The 14437-nt window shown below is 53.6% G+C and overlaps 2 protein-coding genes across 7 annotated transcripts in view; one reads left to right on the top strand and one right to left on the bottom strand.

The window, feature by feature from the left end:
- Window positions 1-2833, top strand: part of UNC5A (unc-5 netrin receptor A) — a 62241-nt gene extending 59408 nt beyond the window's left edge. For all 3 annotated transcript variants that reach the window (XM_025434117.3, XM_025434116.3, XM_025434118.3), the window contains 4 exons: window positions 155-304; window positions 385-549; window positions 1252-1430; window positions 1673-2833. In XM_025434117.3, the coding sequence (XP_025289902.1) occupies window positions 155-304; window positions 385-549; window positions 1252-1430; window positions 1673-1838 (660 nt within the window). In that variant the 3' untranslated portion in view covers window positions 1839-2833. The remainder of the gene's footprint in view (window positions 1-154; window positions 305-384; window positions 550-1251; window positions 1431-1672) is intronic.
- Window positions 1-14437, bottom strand: part of HK3 (hexokinase 3) — a 52377-nt gene that overhangs the window by 33160 nt on the left and 4780 nt on the right. The window contains exons 3-20 of one of the 4 annotated variants that reach the window (XM_049108863.1): window positions 12657-12834; window positions 12300-12454; window positions 12094-12213; window positions 11911-12006; window positions 10940-11039; window positions 10672-10855; window positions 10120-10275; window positions 9735-9968; window positions 9066-9361; window positions 8840-8979; window positions 8641-8760; window positions 5943-6038; window positions 5659-5758; window positions 3861-4044; window positions 3611-3766; window positions 3214-3447; window positions 2835-3126; window positions 673-857 (exon numbers count right to left, since the gene is read on the bottom strand). In XM_049108863.1, the coding sequence (XP_048964820.1) occupies window positions 2982-3126; window positions 3214-3447; window positions 3611-3766; window positions 3861-4044; window positions 5659-5758; window positions 5943-6038; window positions 8641-8760; window positions 8840-8979; window positions 9066-9361; window positions 9735-9968; window positions 10120-10275; window positions 10672-10855; window positions 10940-11039; window positions 11911-12006; window positions 12094-12213; window positions 12300-12454; window positions 12657-12834 (2694 nt within the window). In that variant the 3' untranslated portion in view covers window positions 673-857; window positions 2835-2981. Of the gene's footprint in view, window positions 1-672; window positions 858-2834; window positions 3127-3213; window positions 3448-3610; window positions 3767-3860; window positions 4045-5658; window positions 5759-5942; window positions 6039-8640; window positions 8761-8839; window positions 8980-9065; window positions 9362-9734; window positions 9969-10119; window positions 10276-10671; window positions 10856-10939; window positions 11040-11910; window positions 12007-12093; window positions 12214-12299; window positions 12455-12656; window positions 12835-14437 lie in introns of those variants that run through there. The other 3 variants (XM_035715086.2, XM_049108861.1, XM_049108864.1) reach the window with 3 other exon arrangements.

The raw sequence follows: 14437 nt of genomic DNA, 5'->3' as shown, positions 1-14437 counted from the left end.
GTATCACTCGCCCCCATCCTGCCACAGGGAGGCCACATGCCACCGTCCCCCTCCCCTCAGCATTGAGGGCTCACCACCCCCTTCTGGAAGAGGGTGACATGGGGAAGGGTGCTCCGGCCCCAGGGATTAGCTGACTGCCTGGATTGCACTGCAGGAGGTGGTACAGCTGGAGAAGCAGCTGGGGGGACAGCTGATCCAGGAGCCTCGAGTCCTGCACTTCAAGGACAGTTACCACAACCTGCGTTTGTCCATCCATGATGTGCCCAGCTCCCTATGGAAGAGCAAGCTCCTCGTCAGCTACCAGGTGAGGGCGCTCAGGGTGCCTGGAGGGGGCACCCCTAACGCTGAGCACACCTGATGCAGCCTCTCCGCCCATCCCCTCAGGAGATCCCCTTTTATCATATCTGGAATGGCACGCAGCAGTACCTGCACTGCGCCTTCACCTTGGAGCGAGTCAGCCCCAGCACCAGTGACCTGGCCTGCAAGGTGTGGGTGTGGCAAGTAGAAGGCGATGGGCAGAGTTTCAATATCAACTTCAACATCACCAAGGTGGGCAGAAGGGGGCATCGGCACTGCAGAAATGTGCCAACCCCTCCCCCCACCCCCCCATCCCCACCCCCCGCCCCATACCTGGCCTATCCTGGCTTATCTGGCCCCCAAGCCCAACCCCACCTCCTCCTAGAAACTGCTTAGCTGCTTCCTCCAAGTCTTCAGGGAGAGAGATGCAGATGCAGACAGACAGATGCAATCACAATCTGACTTGGGTTGGAGATTGAAGAGGATGTAGGAGCAGCAGCAGGGAGAGAGAAAGCCACCTGGGGGCCCTGGGGCTAAGGAGGAGGAACTTTGTACAGTACCTAGAAGAATGAGTAAGAGACAGCAGTGAGGGAAAGGGGGCTTCTGGCAGTGGGAACTGAGTGGGGAGGACAAAGGCAGTGAGTGGAATACAGTGAGTTCTCTGAATGGTCAGTAGGGGTGACTTGGGGAGGGATGATGGGAAGAGAGGAGAATGAGGCTAGACAGCTCCTCTGCTCACTGGCCATGTGCCTTTGGGCAGGTCACCATACCTCTGAGCCTTGAGACCCTCTAAGCTCTAGTGAGCAGGGCGCTGGCATACCAGGGGTGCCTGGGAAACAGTGGCTGTGCTACCCCCATGCCCTGAGATGGTTTGGGTGCTCCCCCAGCAGGAGGTGGCAGTGGGCCTGGGCCATGAAAGTTCTAACAGGCGCCTCCACACCTCCCCACCTCCAGGACACAAGATTTGCTGAGCTGCTGGCTCTGGAGAGTGAAGGGGGGGTCCCAGCCCTAGTGGGCCCCAGTGCCTTCAAGATCCCCTTCCTCATTCGGCAAAAGATCATTACCAGCCTCGACCCGCCCTGTAGCCGGGGTGCCGACTGGCGGACTCTGGCCCAGAAACTCCACCTGGACAGGTGGGTAGGAGATGAGCAGGGAGGGGCTGTGAAGGCCCCCCCCTGCAGTCCATCCTGGTGCAGTGGGTCGGGTAGGGTGGATAGGAAGCTCTCTGGGGCTTGCACCTCATCTACCAGCAGCCAATGCGTCCAGTACGCTTGGCTGAGGGGAGGTCCTGTCCTTGGGTGGGCTGAGAGGCAGAAGGGTGCAACCTGGGGTGAGGCAGGGCTGCTGACTGGCTCCTGTCCCCTCCCTTCCACAGCCATCTCAGCTTCTTTGCCTCCAAGCCCAGCCCCACAGCCATGATTCTCAACCTGTGGGAGGCGCGGCACTTCCCCAATGGCAACCTCAGCCAGCTGGCTGCAGCAGTAGCCGGACTGGGCCAGCCAGACGCTGGCCTCTTCACGGTGTCAGAGGCAGAGTGCTAAGGCCAGCCAGGCCTACAATGCCTACACTCTCACCAGCTTTGGCACCCGCCAGGGACGGGTAGAGGCCAGATGGGGCCCTTCCCCCACACTCAGGGGGAACTGTGTGGACAGGCCCCCTCCTGGCAGACACTGGCCCTTAACACTGGCCCTTCAGACCTTGCCCACACTTCCACCCCTCCAAGGCCTGCTGGGACTGCCACCTGCTCTGACCCTGCCCCAGAGGTGGGCAGTGCCTAGAGCCCAAGCCAGGCCCAGCCCATCTGTGTGTGTGTATGTGCTTGTGATGCTACCTCTCCTCCTGCCCCTGGCCAGGAGGCCGCATACACACGGGCATGCACGCACACACTGGGCTTGGGACATGGCCACCAGAGCTCCTGCCTGAGCTGGACCTTATGCAAACATTTCTGTGCCTGCCAGGTAGGGGTGCATCTGAGGGGCCTGGCTCCAAGCCTGTGAGACCAAGGGCCACAGCTGGACAAGGGGTGGCCCCTGGATTCAGGCACACAACCACCACACGGGCATGTGCCTATGCATGTCTCGTGTGCTCATCTCACATACTCCCAGCTCACACACACACATACACACATCTCATGCTGTACACCTGGAGGCCACTCACGTCTCTCACACCCAGTGTCAATCCACATCTGCCTCTCACATGCTGCCCTTCTCCCATCCACCCAGGGACACCCAATGGCTCCTCCCTGATCCTCCCCCTGCCCCTAGCCTGGAGGAGCCCTGCCCAACAGGGCATGTGAATATGCAATGGGAGTCCCGGGCTGGACAATGGCAAGTGTGCGTGCCGTGATATGCCCGTTTCTGGGGCTGGCCAGTTCCCCCATGCGGGACCTGTTGTGTGAAGCTCGTGCCCTGACTCTGTCTTAAGTGCATTCGTGCACTTACACATGGCCTTATGTACACAGCCTTGCCCGGCCGCCGGGGCGCGTAGGGATTTTAGCGGACGTGAATGTAAATAAATTATATATATATATTGCTAACCCGAGTGCTCCTTCTCTCTGGGAAAGCCAGAGGTCAAGGCTAGCGGCCGCAGAAGGGCCACACTTGAGCTATTCTGGGAGTCCTGGGTGGCTGAGGATAGGTGGAACCTGGGCCCTGGTCCAATAAGGGTAGTTCCTGGAGACTTCTTCAAACACGGGCCATCTGGGCAAGGCGGCAGGCAACAGCAGTGACCAGGGCTGCACCTTTGCCGGACCCATCTTCTGACTGCAGGAAGGTGACCACACAGCGAGGGGCCAGCTCCCTCACGGTGGCTGCCACCAGGCTGGAGAAGCTGTGAGGGGGAGGGGCTGAGGTGAGCTCCTGCCAGCCAGACCCCACTGGACCATTCCCCCCTGCCCATCCCAGCACCCAGACTTACTGGGGGTGTAGCTTATAGAGGGTCCCATCCACCCCTATGGACACAGTCAGCTCTTCTAGGCCCCGGTTCTCACGGATCTTCTCCACCACAGCAGCCACACCTGCCCCACAGAGCTGGGCAGCCCGCTGGGACACAGCTTGGCACACCTCCAGGACCATCAGGGCATCATCTGAAGTCAGGGACAGCCCCAGATCTTCCAGGATGGCTCGGACCTGCCTCAGAGCTAGACTGTCACTGGGGACAGGAAGGAATAGAGCACAGAGAGCCAGGGTCCAGCATTAGCTTTCCCACCTTATGACTTCTCCATCCTCCAGAATGGACCTCCCACCAACTAGCATTTTACCCAAAGTGATAGATTTCTTTGGGAGGTAGAAGGAGGCAATAAGGCCTTAGGCACCTTTCAATCTCAGAGAGAAACTTGGTCTTGAAGATGTCCCTGGTCTGAAGGCGCTGGGTCTGCTGGCCCCGGAAAAGAACTCCAAGGCTGGTCAAATGCAAAAGAATGTGGCGGACAATCTCTCCCAGGTACATGCCACTGATCATCTTCTCAAAACTGCATGAAAGCACAAAGGTCAGGAGAATCTACCTGCTACCATAATAGTGACTATCAGCCACCACCAGCTGCCCCTACCCAGTCCTGCCCATACCTCTGCTTGCCAGGGTTGATGGATGCCTGGTCCACACTTGCATCAAAGCAGGTTCTAAGTAAGCCCAGAGACCCATCATCCCCAAAGGCACCCCACTCCATATTGATGCACATCTGCCCTGAGTCCCCAGCTACAGCTGCCACATTCCGAAGCTCTTCCATGTAACAGGCATTGGTGCCAGTCCCTAGAGAGAAGACAGACAGGGTGGAAGCCATTTACTGACATAGATAAGAACCCCCCTCCCCCAATGCCCTCCCCAGACTGAGATGGCAAAATCTGGGCTCATTTCTTACCTCTCCATTTCCCCATAGTCACAACCTGTCCTATGTCCTGGTCTGCCTGCCTTCCTGACATTCCTTCTGCAGACCCTGGCAGCATCAAACCCTTTAGGCCTCTGCTACTTTCCCTACCAGGACCACCATCATGGTATCTTCCATGTTACCCCAGAACACCCCTGGGAGATATGTGAGAGCTCCCCCACTGTCTGCAGTTGAGAGACCCAAGCTCCGTGGGCTACCTTTCCAGATTCTTAGTCAAATTAGCAGGTTCTGGGCCGGAAGCTGGGGACATAGGAATCAGCCATAAGGAGCCCCACAGTGGCCAGACGTTGGGCAATAAGGAGCTAACTCTGATAATGCCTGTATGTACCCAATAAAAGTTGCAAAGAAGAGCATCATGGGAAACTTGAGCACAGCTGAGACTTCTTGCCTAGAGGGTCAGGAAAAGCTACAGAGGGAAAATGATGTTTGGATTTGACCTTGAAGCCAGGAAGCACAGGAAGGAAAGGTGTTCTAGGCAGAAGGCATACCTGGGTAAAGACATCCCCTTCCTCTTCCCAACATACTGTCAGCTCTAGGCAGGTGGTCTCCTAATCAGCCCCACCTGGACTTCCTCTGACTAGTTTATTCACACAGCAATCTAGACACACCTCTCCTGAGCATCTCCCCATTCTAGGCTCTATGTTCAAGAAGCTCCCAGTTTCAAAAGGAGGCTCCCACATATCTCCTGTCCTAGGAGACTAATGCCCAAAGAGCTGTGAGAACCCTCCTCCCCTGCCTAGACAAATTCTGTTTTCCAGTTCCATTCATGTTAGGACCACTTCCTTTGATCTTGGCCTTGTCACCCTGTTGTATAGAGTCAGATTCAGCTCTCCCTGACTGTCACATGCCGTTCTGGGCTTAATCCCCACTAAATGGTCAGTTTTGAGAAAATGGGTATGTATCCTGTCTTTATGTATAGTCTTCCTGTCCCTTCTAGCCAGAGGAGAAATGCTTAATAAAGTTCAAGGACTACCTGAAGGACCCTCACAGCTCACTCTTTGTCCTCTACCCCTTCTCAGCCTCTACCTAGTTCCAAGCACTGAGTATGTACCATGAGCCAGGCACTGTGCCACACTTTTTTTCCTCACCTCTCACCCTCATGATTCTGGAGACAAGCATTACTATTATCTCTGTCTTAGAAGGAAACTGAGGCTCTGGTGACTTGATCGAGATCATACAGATGGAAGTGGCAAAGCTAGTATTTCCACCCAAATCTGTATGACTACAAAACTCACATTCATTTAATAGAAGGGCAAACTAAGGCTCAGAAAGCTTAAGTGACTGAATCAGTAGCTGAGCTGGGCTAAACAACCAAAGTTCAGACACCCAGCCCAAATGAGTATTGCAGGGCCTAGTTGAGTCAGGCAGGAATGATGCCACATTCCCAAGGCCAGAGGAACTTCCAACCTGAGGAATCAATAGGGGGCAATGAATTAACATGAGGCAGTAGGAGCACAAAAGAACAGGGCCCTCCTCACCAACGATGAGGCCGACCTCACAACGGGGATCCTCATAGCCACAGGACATCATGGTCCCCACCGTGTCATTCACAATGGCAACCACATTCAGCTCCACTGCCTGCACACAAAAGGATGCTGCTAGTTGCTGGGTAACGTGGTTGTCATGGCAACAAGCACTGGACCCAAAGGTCTCTACTGCAGAGAGCCACCCACTCCACCCCCCAGGTCAGGAAGGAGGAGACCCTTTGCTCCCTTCAAGTCTTGCCACATCCCCAAAGCACCCCTGGAGACAGACTCCTCACCTGTCTTCGCCCAATGGCTTCCCGAAGCAGACACACAATGTCTTGACCCTCACAATCTGACGCACTGAAACCCTTTGTCCAATTTAGGAGGATGCCCTGGGGTAGGACAAAGGTGGGGCAGGAAGGTGAAGGTCCCTTGGAATCTCACTCACCCTTTCGTAACCCATCAAAGCATACGATATCCCTCCTTGCCAAGCAGGATTCCATGCTCATTCTGCCCCCTCCTAACTCTCCAGGAGCCTTCCAGTGTAAAGAAACCTATTAATAACCATATGACCTGTGTCTTCTATTATTAGTGCCAGAATGCTCAGATGGTCTGAGAGTCTGGACGTTTTAAGACGGCTGCCCAGAAGGAATGGTCCTTCATAATTGGGTTAGAAATGAACAGAGCTGGTAAAATGAGTGTTGTGTATGAGAAGGGGGAGGAAAGAGAAGGCTCTAAAGTCCAAATGACAAAAAACTCTGCTCCTTTAGAAAGAACTAGCAAGAGTCACTTGAGAGCAAGGAAATTGAGGAATTAGGGACAGACCCTTGTCCATAGGAGATTCATTTGTGTGTTCCAAATATGAGTGAAGGACAAATGGAAAAAAGCCAGAACCCAGACACCTAGACAGGATGGGAGGAGACAAGACAGATAGGCCTTTATTGTGAGAAATGGGTCTTAAATTGTGAATTTAGCAATGGGCTCTCTAGTCTAGGACTATTCTAAGTGTGCTTCCTCTGAGGGAGTGGGCAGGGGGAATTATTTTCCTGCTGTTAGAAAATGACAGCTCTGCCCAAAGTAGGAGCATGCAGAGCAGGTATGAGAATCTTTAGCGGGCACCTGGGTGGTTCAGTCAGTTGAGGGTCCAACTCTTGATTTCGACTGAGGTCATAATCTTGGGGTCATAGGATCTAGCCCTGTGTCAGGTTCCACGCTCAGTAAGGAGTCTGCTTAGGATTCTCTCTCTCTCTCTCTCTCCCCCTCTCCCTCTCCCCTTCCCCCCTGTACTCTCTAAAAGAAATAAATCTTTTTTTTTTTTAATAAAAGGAAAATCTTTGGGGCAGAAGATTCTAAAGGTATTAACTGACACTTCCCCCAACAATATTGCCTTTTATCCCTTTCCCTATATAACCACAGCCAGAATGCTCTGTGCGCATTGTCTCAAAAACAGAAACCAAAGAGTGAGATGACAAATAAGAAAGAGGGTTAATGTGGGGGAGTCCAGATCATAAGTAGCAGCAACACTTCCCTGCTCCCAGAACAAAGACCCCTGGTCTGGGGAAGGGGAGCTGGGGGTACCTCAGAGCCAGGTTTTAGATTTTAGTTTCCTGAGAAAGGTATCCTATGCCTCTGCTTGGGCTATGCCCCTGTGTGGGAAGGGAGGAGACACAAGAGATTTGAGCGATCTGAGGGCAGAGGAGGTCTCTGTCCTCCTTGCCCATGGAAGGGATGGTGAGTTGTCAAGGAGGTGTCAAGAACCAAGTGAGGAAGTGGCTGAGTCCACACAGTTGAGGCCTAGGCATCTCCTGACTTCCTTGAGTGTCTGCATGTACACAGCAAAGGATGCCGTGCAACTGAGAAGGGCCCCTGCCTGGGGAAAGAAGTCCCTAAACTGATTATCATGAAGTTAATCATCCCCCCACCAAAAAAAAAGAATGTGGGCTCAATACAGAAATTAAGTTCAGTTCTAGAAAATGAACAGAACCGTGTTTCTTTTTGCACACCTGATTTTGCAGTGAGTCCCTCCTGCTTCTCACAATCTTACAAGGAATAATCAAATGGGGTCAGCATGCTTAGCCTAGAGTGGAGCAGACCAGTAGAGAGACACTGCCACATGTCCGATTCCCAAGGGCCACTGTGTAAAAGAAAGCCAAGTACAGAGGCATGTGTCTGAGAGAGGTCAGAGCTGGAGCAGAGCTGAAAACTACACAAAGGCTGGGTGGAGAAGAGAAGACAGTTTTTCAGGAAGAACATAGTGAGCAACTTTAGGAGCAGCAAGCTCCTCACAGGAGGCTTTTTGGCAGAAGTTGGGGGTGTTGAGGAGGAAACTCCTGGGAGCTTGGACCAGAGTATGGGAGGAGCCGTCTCCATGATAAGCATCAGATGTGTGCACTGAGAAGTCTAGCATTCTTGTTGAAGGACATATAGAGGTTTATGCTTAGAGGGTGTTGTGTCTAGATCTGTGCCTGCTGCTCTGCTATTCCAGTCAGGCACCCAAGACCAAGCCAGGCATGAGAGAGACACAGCAAGGTCTGGAAGGGGAAATAGGGCAAAGAAACCAAGCAACTAAGCCCCTTCGAGAGACAGGAACTAATTCTGATCCCCATAGGTTCCCTAGCTCAGTATACCAGGGCTGTGGGGTAGACAGTCAGTGTGTTCCCTCATCAGCACTACTCTGGGCCTACATTGCTCTCAAGTGCCTAGACCTAACCTGGCTCCATTTTCTGCCCATTGGCAGCCCCCATAGGTATCTATAATCTTTTCCATCTCAGGCTTCTTTACAGCCCTGGATTCCAGGCCACTTTACCACACTCCCTTCTGCACACATGTCTGTGAAACTGAGGCTAGGCTGGCTCAGCCCAGTCGTGCTTCTACCCACCTGCATCCCCAGCCCAGGATACTTGAAGCCCTCTTCCCAGCCTCCTGCCCATTCCATGAAGGGTATGAGAGTGAAAAGCCCTTATGGATGGTTTTTCCTGGCCTTCCCTCCCTCACCTGATCAAGGCCAAGCTGCCTGCATGGGAAGGAGAAGGTGAAACCCAGCGGAAGGCTCTGCCCACTCAGGCCCTGCTTCTGCTGGAAGTCCACAATGCAGTCCACGATGTGATCAAAGAGCTGAAGTGTAGGGCAAGTCAGGGGGTGGTCCAATCCTGGCCCTTCCCTGCCCCTGACACCAGGTCCAAGCTGCGGGTACCTGCTGTCCAGAGCCCTGGGCCACATTCTCTGGGATGGAATAGATCTGGTTGGTGATCTTCACACCTTCTGCAGTCACACGCACCAGGAGAACCCGGAAGTTGGTGCCCCCCAGGTCCAGGGCCAGGAAGTCCCCACGCTCTGTGGGACAGAGATCCTCAGTGCCAGGACAAAGCACACACTGTGACCTCCCATATCCCAGCCCCACACTCAGCCCAGCTCCTTACCACTGCCATCAGGCGTGGCCCGGACATAAGTGGGCAACATGCGGAGGGATGATGCCTCCCCTCGGAGCCCCTTGACCATGGCCTCCCGCATCTGTGCCTGCACTGCTGCCAGCTGTTCATGGTTCAATTGGAAAGGTGCCAGGGTCTCTTCCAGCAGGTGCCGGTGAGCAGCCAGGCGGGCAGCCACAGCAGTCACCATTGCCACGCCCCGGCCACCCCCATCCACAGAGGGAATGAAGGAGACATCACATTCGGGGGTTAGGAGCATTACAGTCTCCTGCAGGATGCTGAGAAAACTATGCAAACAGACACAAAGCTGACATTACCTGGTTTGGCACCTGACCCTGAACCCCAGGGCTGGCTGAAACCCTGGGCCTCATTGTTTCAAATCCCTTCAGTTCTAATCCATCTGTACACCAACCGTATGCCCAGTGTCTCCAGTGTTCCTGGGGCCCCCAGAGTCCCCTTCCCTTGCACATCCAAAGAGAAGCATCTTTTCTCTCTTCTTTTTCTGGCCTCCCTTAGTCCCCACCTGACCTTACTCTGCTAGGATGCCACTGGTACCCACTGCCTTGCAACCATGGAACCAGAGTGCCCTCTGGGTCTGTATGGAAAACACACACACATTCTTGCTACCTGCTCACACAGGATTGTGTGTATTTCCAGTACCTGGGGTGTTGCTCAAATACTCGGCCTCCGGTGGCCACAGCAATCTGAAGTATCTGCTGCTCCCGGCTGTGCTGGAGGCGAGAGAGAACAGCAGCCAGGGCGGCAGCACAGAGCCGGGCAGCCCGAGTAAACACAGCTGCACATACATACTGCACGAGCTCAACATCTGAGGCCCCCACGTTCAGGCCCAAGTCCTGCAGGAGAGCATGCACACGGGCTGCCCCAGCCCAGGGGCTGGAGGGACACAGAGTACTGCTGTGGGACTCAAGTAGCCCCAAAGCTCCCTGCCCTCCCCCAGCCCCATGGCTACCTGGGCGACAGAGCATCCTCCCCTCTCCCAAGCCAAGAAGCCCCTTGTCTAAGCTCACTGGCTTTCCTTACTTACTCCTCCATCTCAGCCACGTGCTCCAGGAGGATGCTACCTCGGCTCAGCAGGGCAGGGGAGGTGCAGCCACCAAAGAGGACCCCTCGCTGGGCCAGGTGAACCAACACAAGCCTCACCAGCTCACCCAGGTACAAGCCCCCAATCATCTTCTCAAACCTACAGGTAGGGAAGAATGGCTGGACAGAGCTTTCTTTAATTAAGCCCTTAGCCCACCTGGCCCCAACTCCAAAGGCCCCAAAAGAAGAGTCATTTTCTTTAGGCTCCCCCAGACTATAGGTTCCAGAAGCCAATGGCCTCCCTGGAGATAGGTGGGTATTTATCCAGACCCTGCTGCCCCTTCTGGCTTAAGTATCTATCAGGAATAAGAGAGGGCTAAGGGCTGAAAACTCTGGGTTCTAGGATCTTGAGCCCTTCCTTCTCTGAGCCTGGCCAGCACCCCCCAAGATGCAACCTGGAAACGCTATGAACAAGCAAGAGGGAGGGGCCTGAGTTCAGGGACAACAGCAAGGAAGGGAGAAGAGTGATAGGGCCTAGAGAAGAAGGTCAGGCCACCTCTGGGCACCAGGATTCAGGGACTCTCGATCCAAAGCATGATCAAAGATGGTCAGCATTGGTCCCAGGACCCCATCATCACCGAAGGAGCCCCACTCAACGCTGACGCAGACACGGCCCCGGTCCTCGTCCAGCACTGCCACATGCCTTGCCTCCTCCATGTAACATGCATTGGTGCCAGTGTCTGGCAGGGATGAATTCATCAGGATCTGACCATCAGGTAGCTGTGCCCCCTCCCCCCCATCATCACAAATAGCCCATGGCTCACCTACAACAAGCCCGACCTCACACGGCCCAACCCCTGGCTCGCAGCCCATCATGGTGCCCACTGTGTCATTCACCACAGCAACCACATCGATGTTGTAGGCCTGGACAATGGAGAGGGCAGAGGTCATGGCTGACCTAGGTGGGCAGAGCGGGGAACCTGGGAGATGGGCAAGACTAAGGCCTTGGCTTTGATGGAGGTGCTCAGAGTCCATGAAACACATGTGTGCTCATGCCCACACATATACTCTAGGTCCTCCCACCCTGTAGAGGATTTTCCTTCCATCCCACACTCCCTCTTGTCTCTTCCACCCTCTACTTAGGCCCTGGGGCTCTCAGAGGCTCCCAAAGTCAGTTATCACCTCCAGAACACCAGTGGTCCCCACAGGACCAAGATGATTGTGAGCAAGCATGGTACCTTGAAGACTGCACTGTAGGTACCTAGCTTCCCAAGCCATCCCCTCTTGACCCTGACTTACCTCCACTAGCATCACTACAGTTAGTCCAGATGGATCCAGATTCACTTTTCTCAGCCATCCAAGTTTTTGCATATATCCTTCTCAGAAAATAGACCTTCCACCCCAGTCCCAACTTATATACTTGGCAAACTCCTCCTTAAAACCCCTGCCCAAGTCCTGATGTGCCCTTCCCAGTGCTACCGGAGTCATTGAAACCACCTTCCTGACAGGGACAATCCTCTGTCAGAATGCTTTCCTACTAGACTGTGAGGTCCTTGAAGACAGGGTCAAGCCTTTTCATCTTTATTTTGCCTTATGGTCCCAAAAATTTATTTGACTTTTCTTAGCCTCAGTCTCCTTACCTATGAAATGGGAGTGGTAGCAACATTTGCCCCAGGGTTAAACTGGATAAAGGATATAAATAGAAAAGGAAAGCAGGCCCAGGCACAGCCTATGTGTGCTGGGCCCAGGCCCAGGCCACACAAGCCACCCTCCCATTACCCCTGCCTCCACTCACCCCATGCCTCTTGATGGCATCTCGCAGCAAATGGACCACATCGTGGCCTTCCACACCACTGCACCTAAAACCTTTGGTCCAGGAAATAAGGGTGCTCTGGGGGCAGAAAAGCTGGGTCACTCCTTCAATAGACTTCATGGAGCTGCAGCTCCACCCACTGTCCCCATGCCCACTCTGTCTCACCCTGTCCAGGCCTGTCTGGTGACAAGGGAAGGAGAAGCTGAACCCAAGTTGTAGACCTTGTTTTCCCACGGGGAGTGCATCCAGGAATTCAGACAGGCAGTGGGCAGCAAAGTCAAAGAGCTGTGGGAGAGATTAGGGGCTCAGCTCTGCCCACAAGAGCCCCAGCCACCCAGCCAGTTCCCAGAGACTAGACAGTGAGCTCTCACCTGCTGACCAGGACCCAGCATCACCTCTGGGGGGATCACAAACTCCTGGCTCCGGGGCTCCATCCTATGCCCCCCAGTGCCCATCAGGGTCACCCACAGAACACGCAGTGAGGCCCCTGTGGCCCCCAGCTCCAGCACCACAAAATCTCCTTGCTCTGGGGCAAACAGGGCACAGAAGGACATGCAGCTGGTGAGACCAAGCCCTCTGCCTCCCAGAGACACCCCCAAGGACTGCAACATCTCATTAGAGATTAGAATTGGGAACCTTAATGGAAAGAGGGATAAGAAACTGTTCCCTCCCCGAGATCAGAACTCTCTCCCTGGGCCTGGCCATCCATCTTAGTCTATGTCACCCACCAGTGCCATGTGGGATGGACCCCACGTATGTGGGCAGCATCCGGACAGCAGAGGCAGGGCTGGCCTGACCCCCCAGTGCCTGCTCCATAGAGTCCAGGAGGCTGGCTTGGATCTGCTGCAGCTGTGTCTCCGTCACCTTGAACTGCTGTAGACACTCCAACACCTGGGGAGAAACAGGCTAATATCCGGGCAAGAGTCCCATTGCCAACCAAATTTTCTGACTCCAACCAGGATTGCCTTACCCAGCCTGCTCCTCCCTTTACCAGTCCAGACCAGCACCTCCCTTGGCTTTCCCAGGGGCTGACTAGAGCCTTGCCTGAGCCTTCTCTGAGCCTTACTGGTCTCCCCAGCACCTACCCAACCCCACTCTTCACCTCTTTACACACCTCGGCTCTCTTGCTGCATACAGCCCATACTTAGTTCCCACATTCTCAGAAGGCGCCTTCCTGAAGGGGAGACTCACCCACCTCCCTCCTCCTACTTCATTTTCTGGCAGCTCCTTATCAGATCCCTATGTCCCCTGCCCCTTCCACTTCTTGGTATTCAGGGTTTAGGGAGACTTCTCTCCTGTCATACCACTGATTTACTCTAGCTGCCCATTTCCCAGAGGTGAGCTGCTCAGTGAGTTGTCACTCATCGAATGAGCAAAAGAGTGAACAAATGTGTGAATAAATTTCAAGTTTAGGCACTTCCCTTTCCCAATCCACTTGACTCTGGAGCCTAAGTAAATTCAGCATCAGAGAACTTGGAGGCCACACCATGGAGGACAGTCCTCCCATTAGTCAACCATCCTTCCTGCAGATATTGAGCCCCGACTAGGGGCCCAACACTATTCTAAGCACTATATGTTGCATAACAAGCTGAGTTCTGTTCTTGTGGAGCTCAGATTTCAGCATAGAGGCAGAAAGGAAGCAAATAAACATATAATATGATTCTGGTCATAATGTTAACTTTTTTTTTTAAGGCAGGAATAGAAGTTTGAGACTGACCAAGGGGAGGAAGAGGTATTTTTGGATATTGGTCCAAAAAGTTCTCCCTGAGGAAGGGAACAAGCCATTTGAAGATCTGGGGAAGAGAATAAAGGGATTTTCTTCAGAGTAAGGGGATGGATTTGAGAGAAGGCTGAGCCAGGGGTGAATCAGAATGATAGGAGAGGTAGGCAGGCAGAAAGCAGAGGATGGGACATCCCAGGTTCTTCTCCACCAGTAGCCCATTGTAGGGGAGCTAAAAGGAGTCCCAGCACTCTACTTCTATGTGGAAACGCTCCCAGAGGACCCTCTGGCCTGACCTTCAAAGAGATGCCAGCAACCTCCCTGGGTTTGCTGGAGTCCCAACCTGAGACTCTATTCTCCTGGGCTTAGCCTTTCCTAGGTCCTCATTGCCTGTCCCACAGGAATTCCATTCCTATGATCCACTGCCCCATACTGGACCCATATCTGTAAAGTAACCACTCAGACATCTGAATAGAGAAGCAGGGGGAGCCAGGGAGAAGAGGCTATTCAGTGAGGGACATGGGGATGACTCAGTTTCACCTCTGCTTTAGAAATAGAGTGGAAAATAGATCCCTAAGGAAGCAAATGATCCTAACTGGAGTGTCAAATGTTCAGTTCCATGTTTACATTATAGGAGATGCTTCTAGCAGCCATGCACACCAGGAAGGGTTATTCCTATGTTATGCTATAAATAAGGAAACTGAGGCTCAGAGAGAGACAGTCATCTGCATAATCAAGCAGCTATTAAGGGATAGAATGGGATTTGAACCCAGATCTGGCTGAAGAGGT

Source organism: Canis lupus, chromosome 4, assembly GCF_003254725.2.
Source record: "Canis lupus dingo isolate Sandy chromosome 4, ASM325472v2, whole genome shotgun sequence".
Classification (NCBI taxonomy): Eukaryota; Metazoa; Chordata; class Mammalia; order Carnivora; family Canidae; genus Canis; species Canis lupus.
This window is presented reverse-complemented; position numbering and strand designations above follow the sequence as displayed.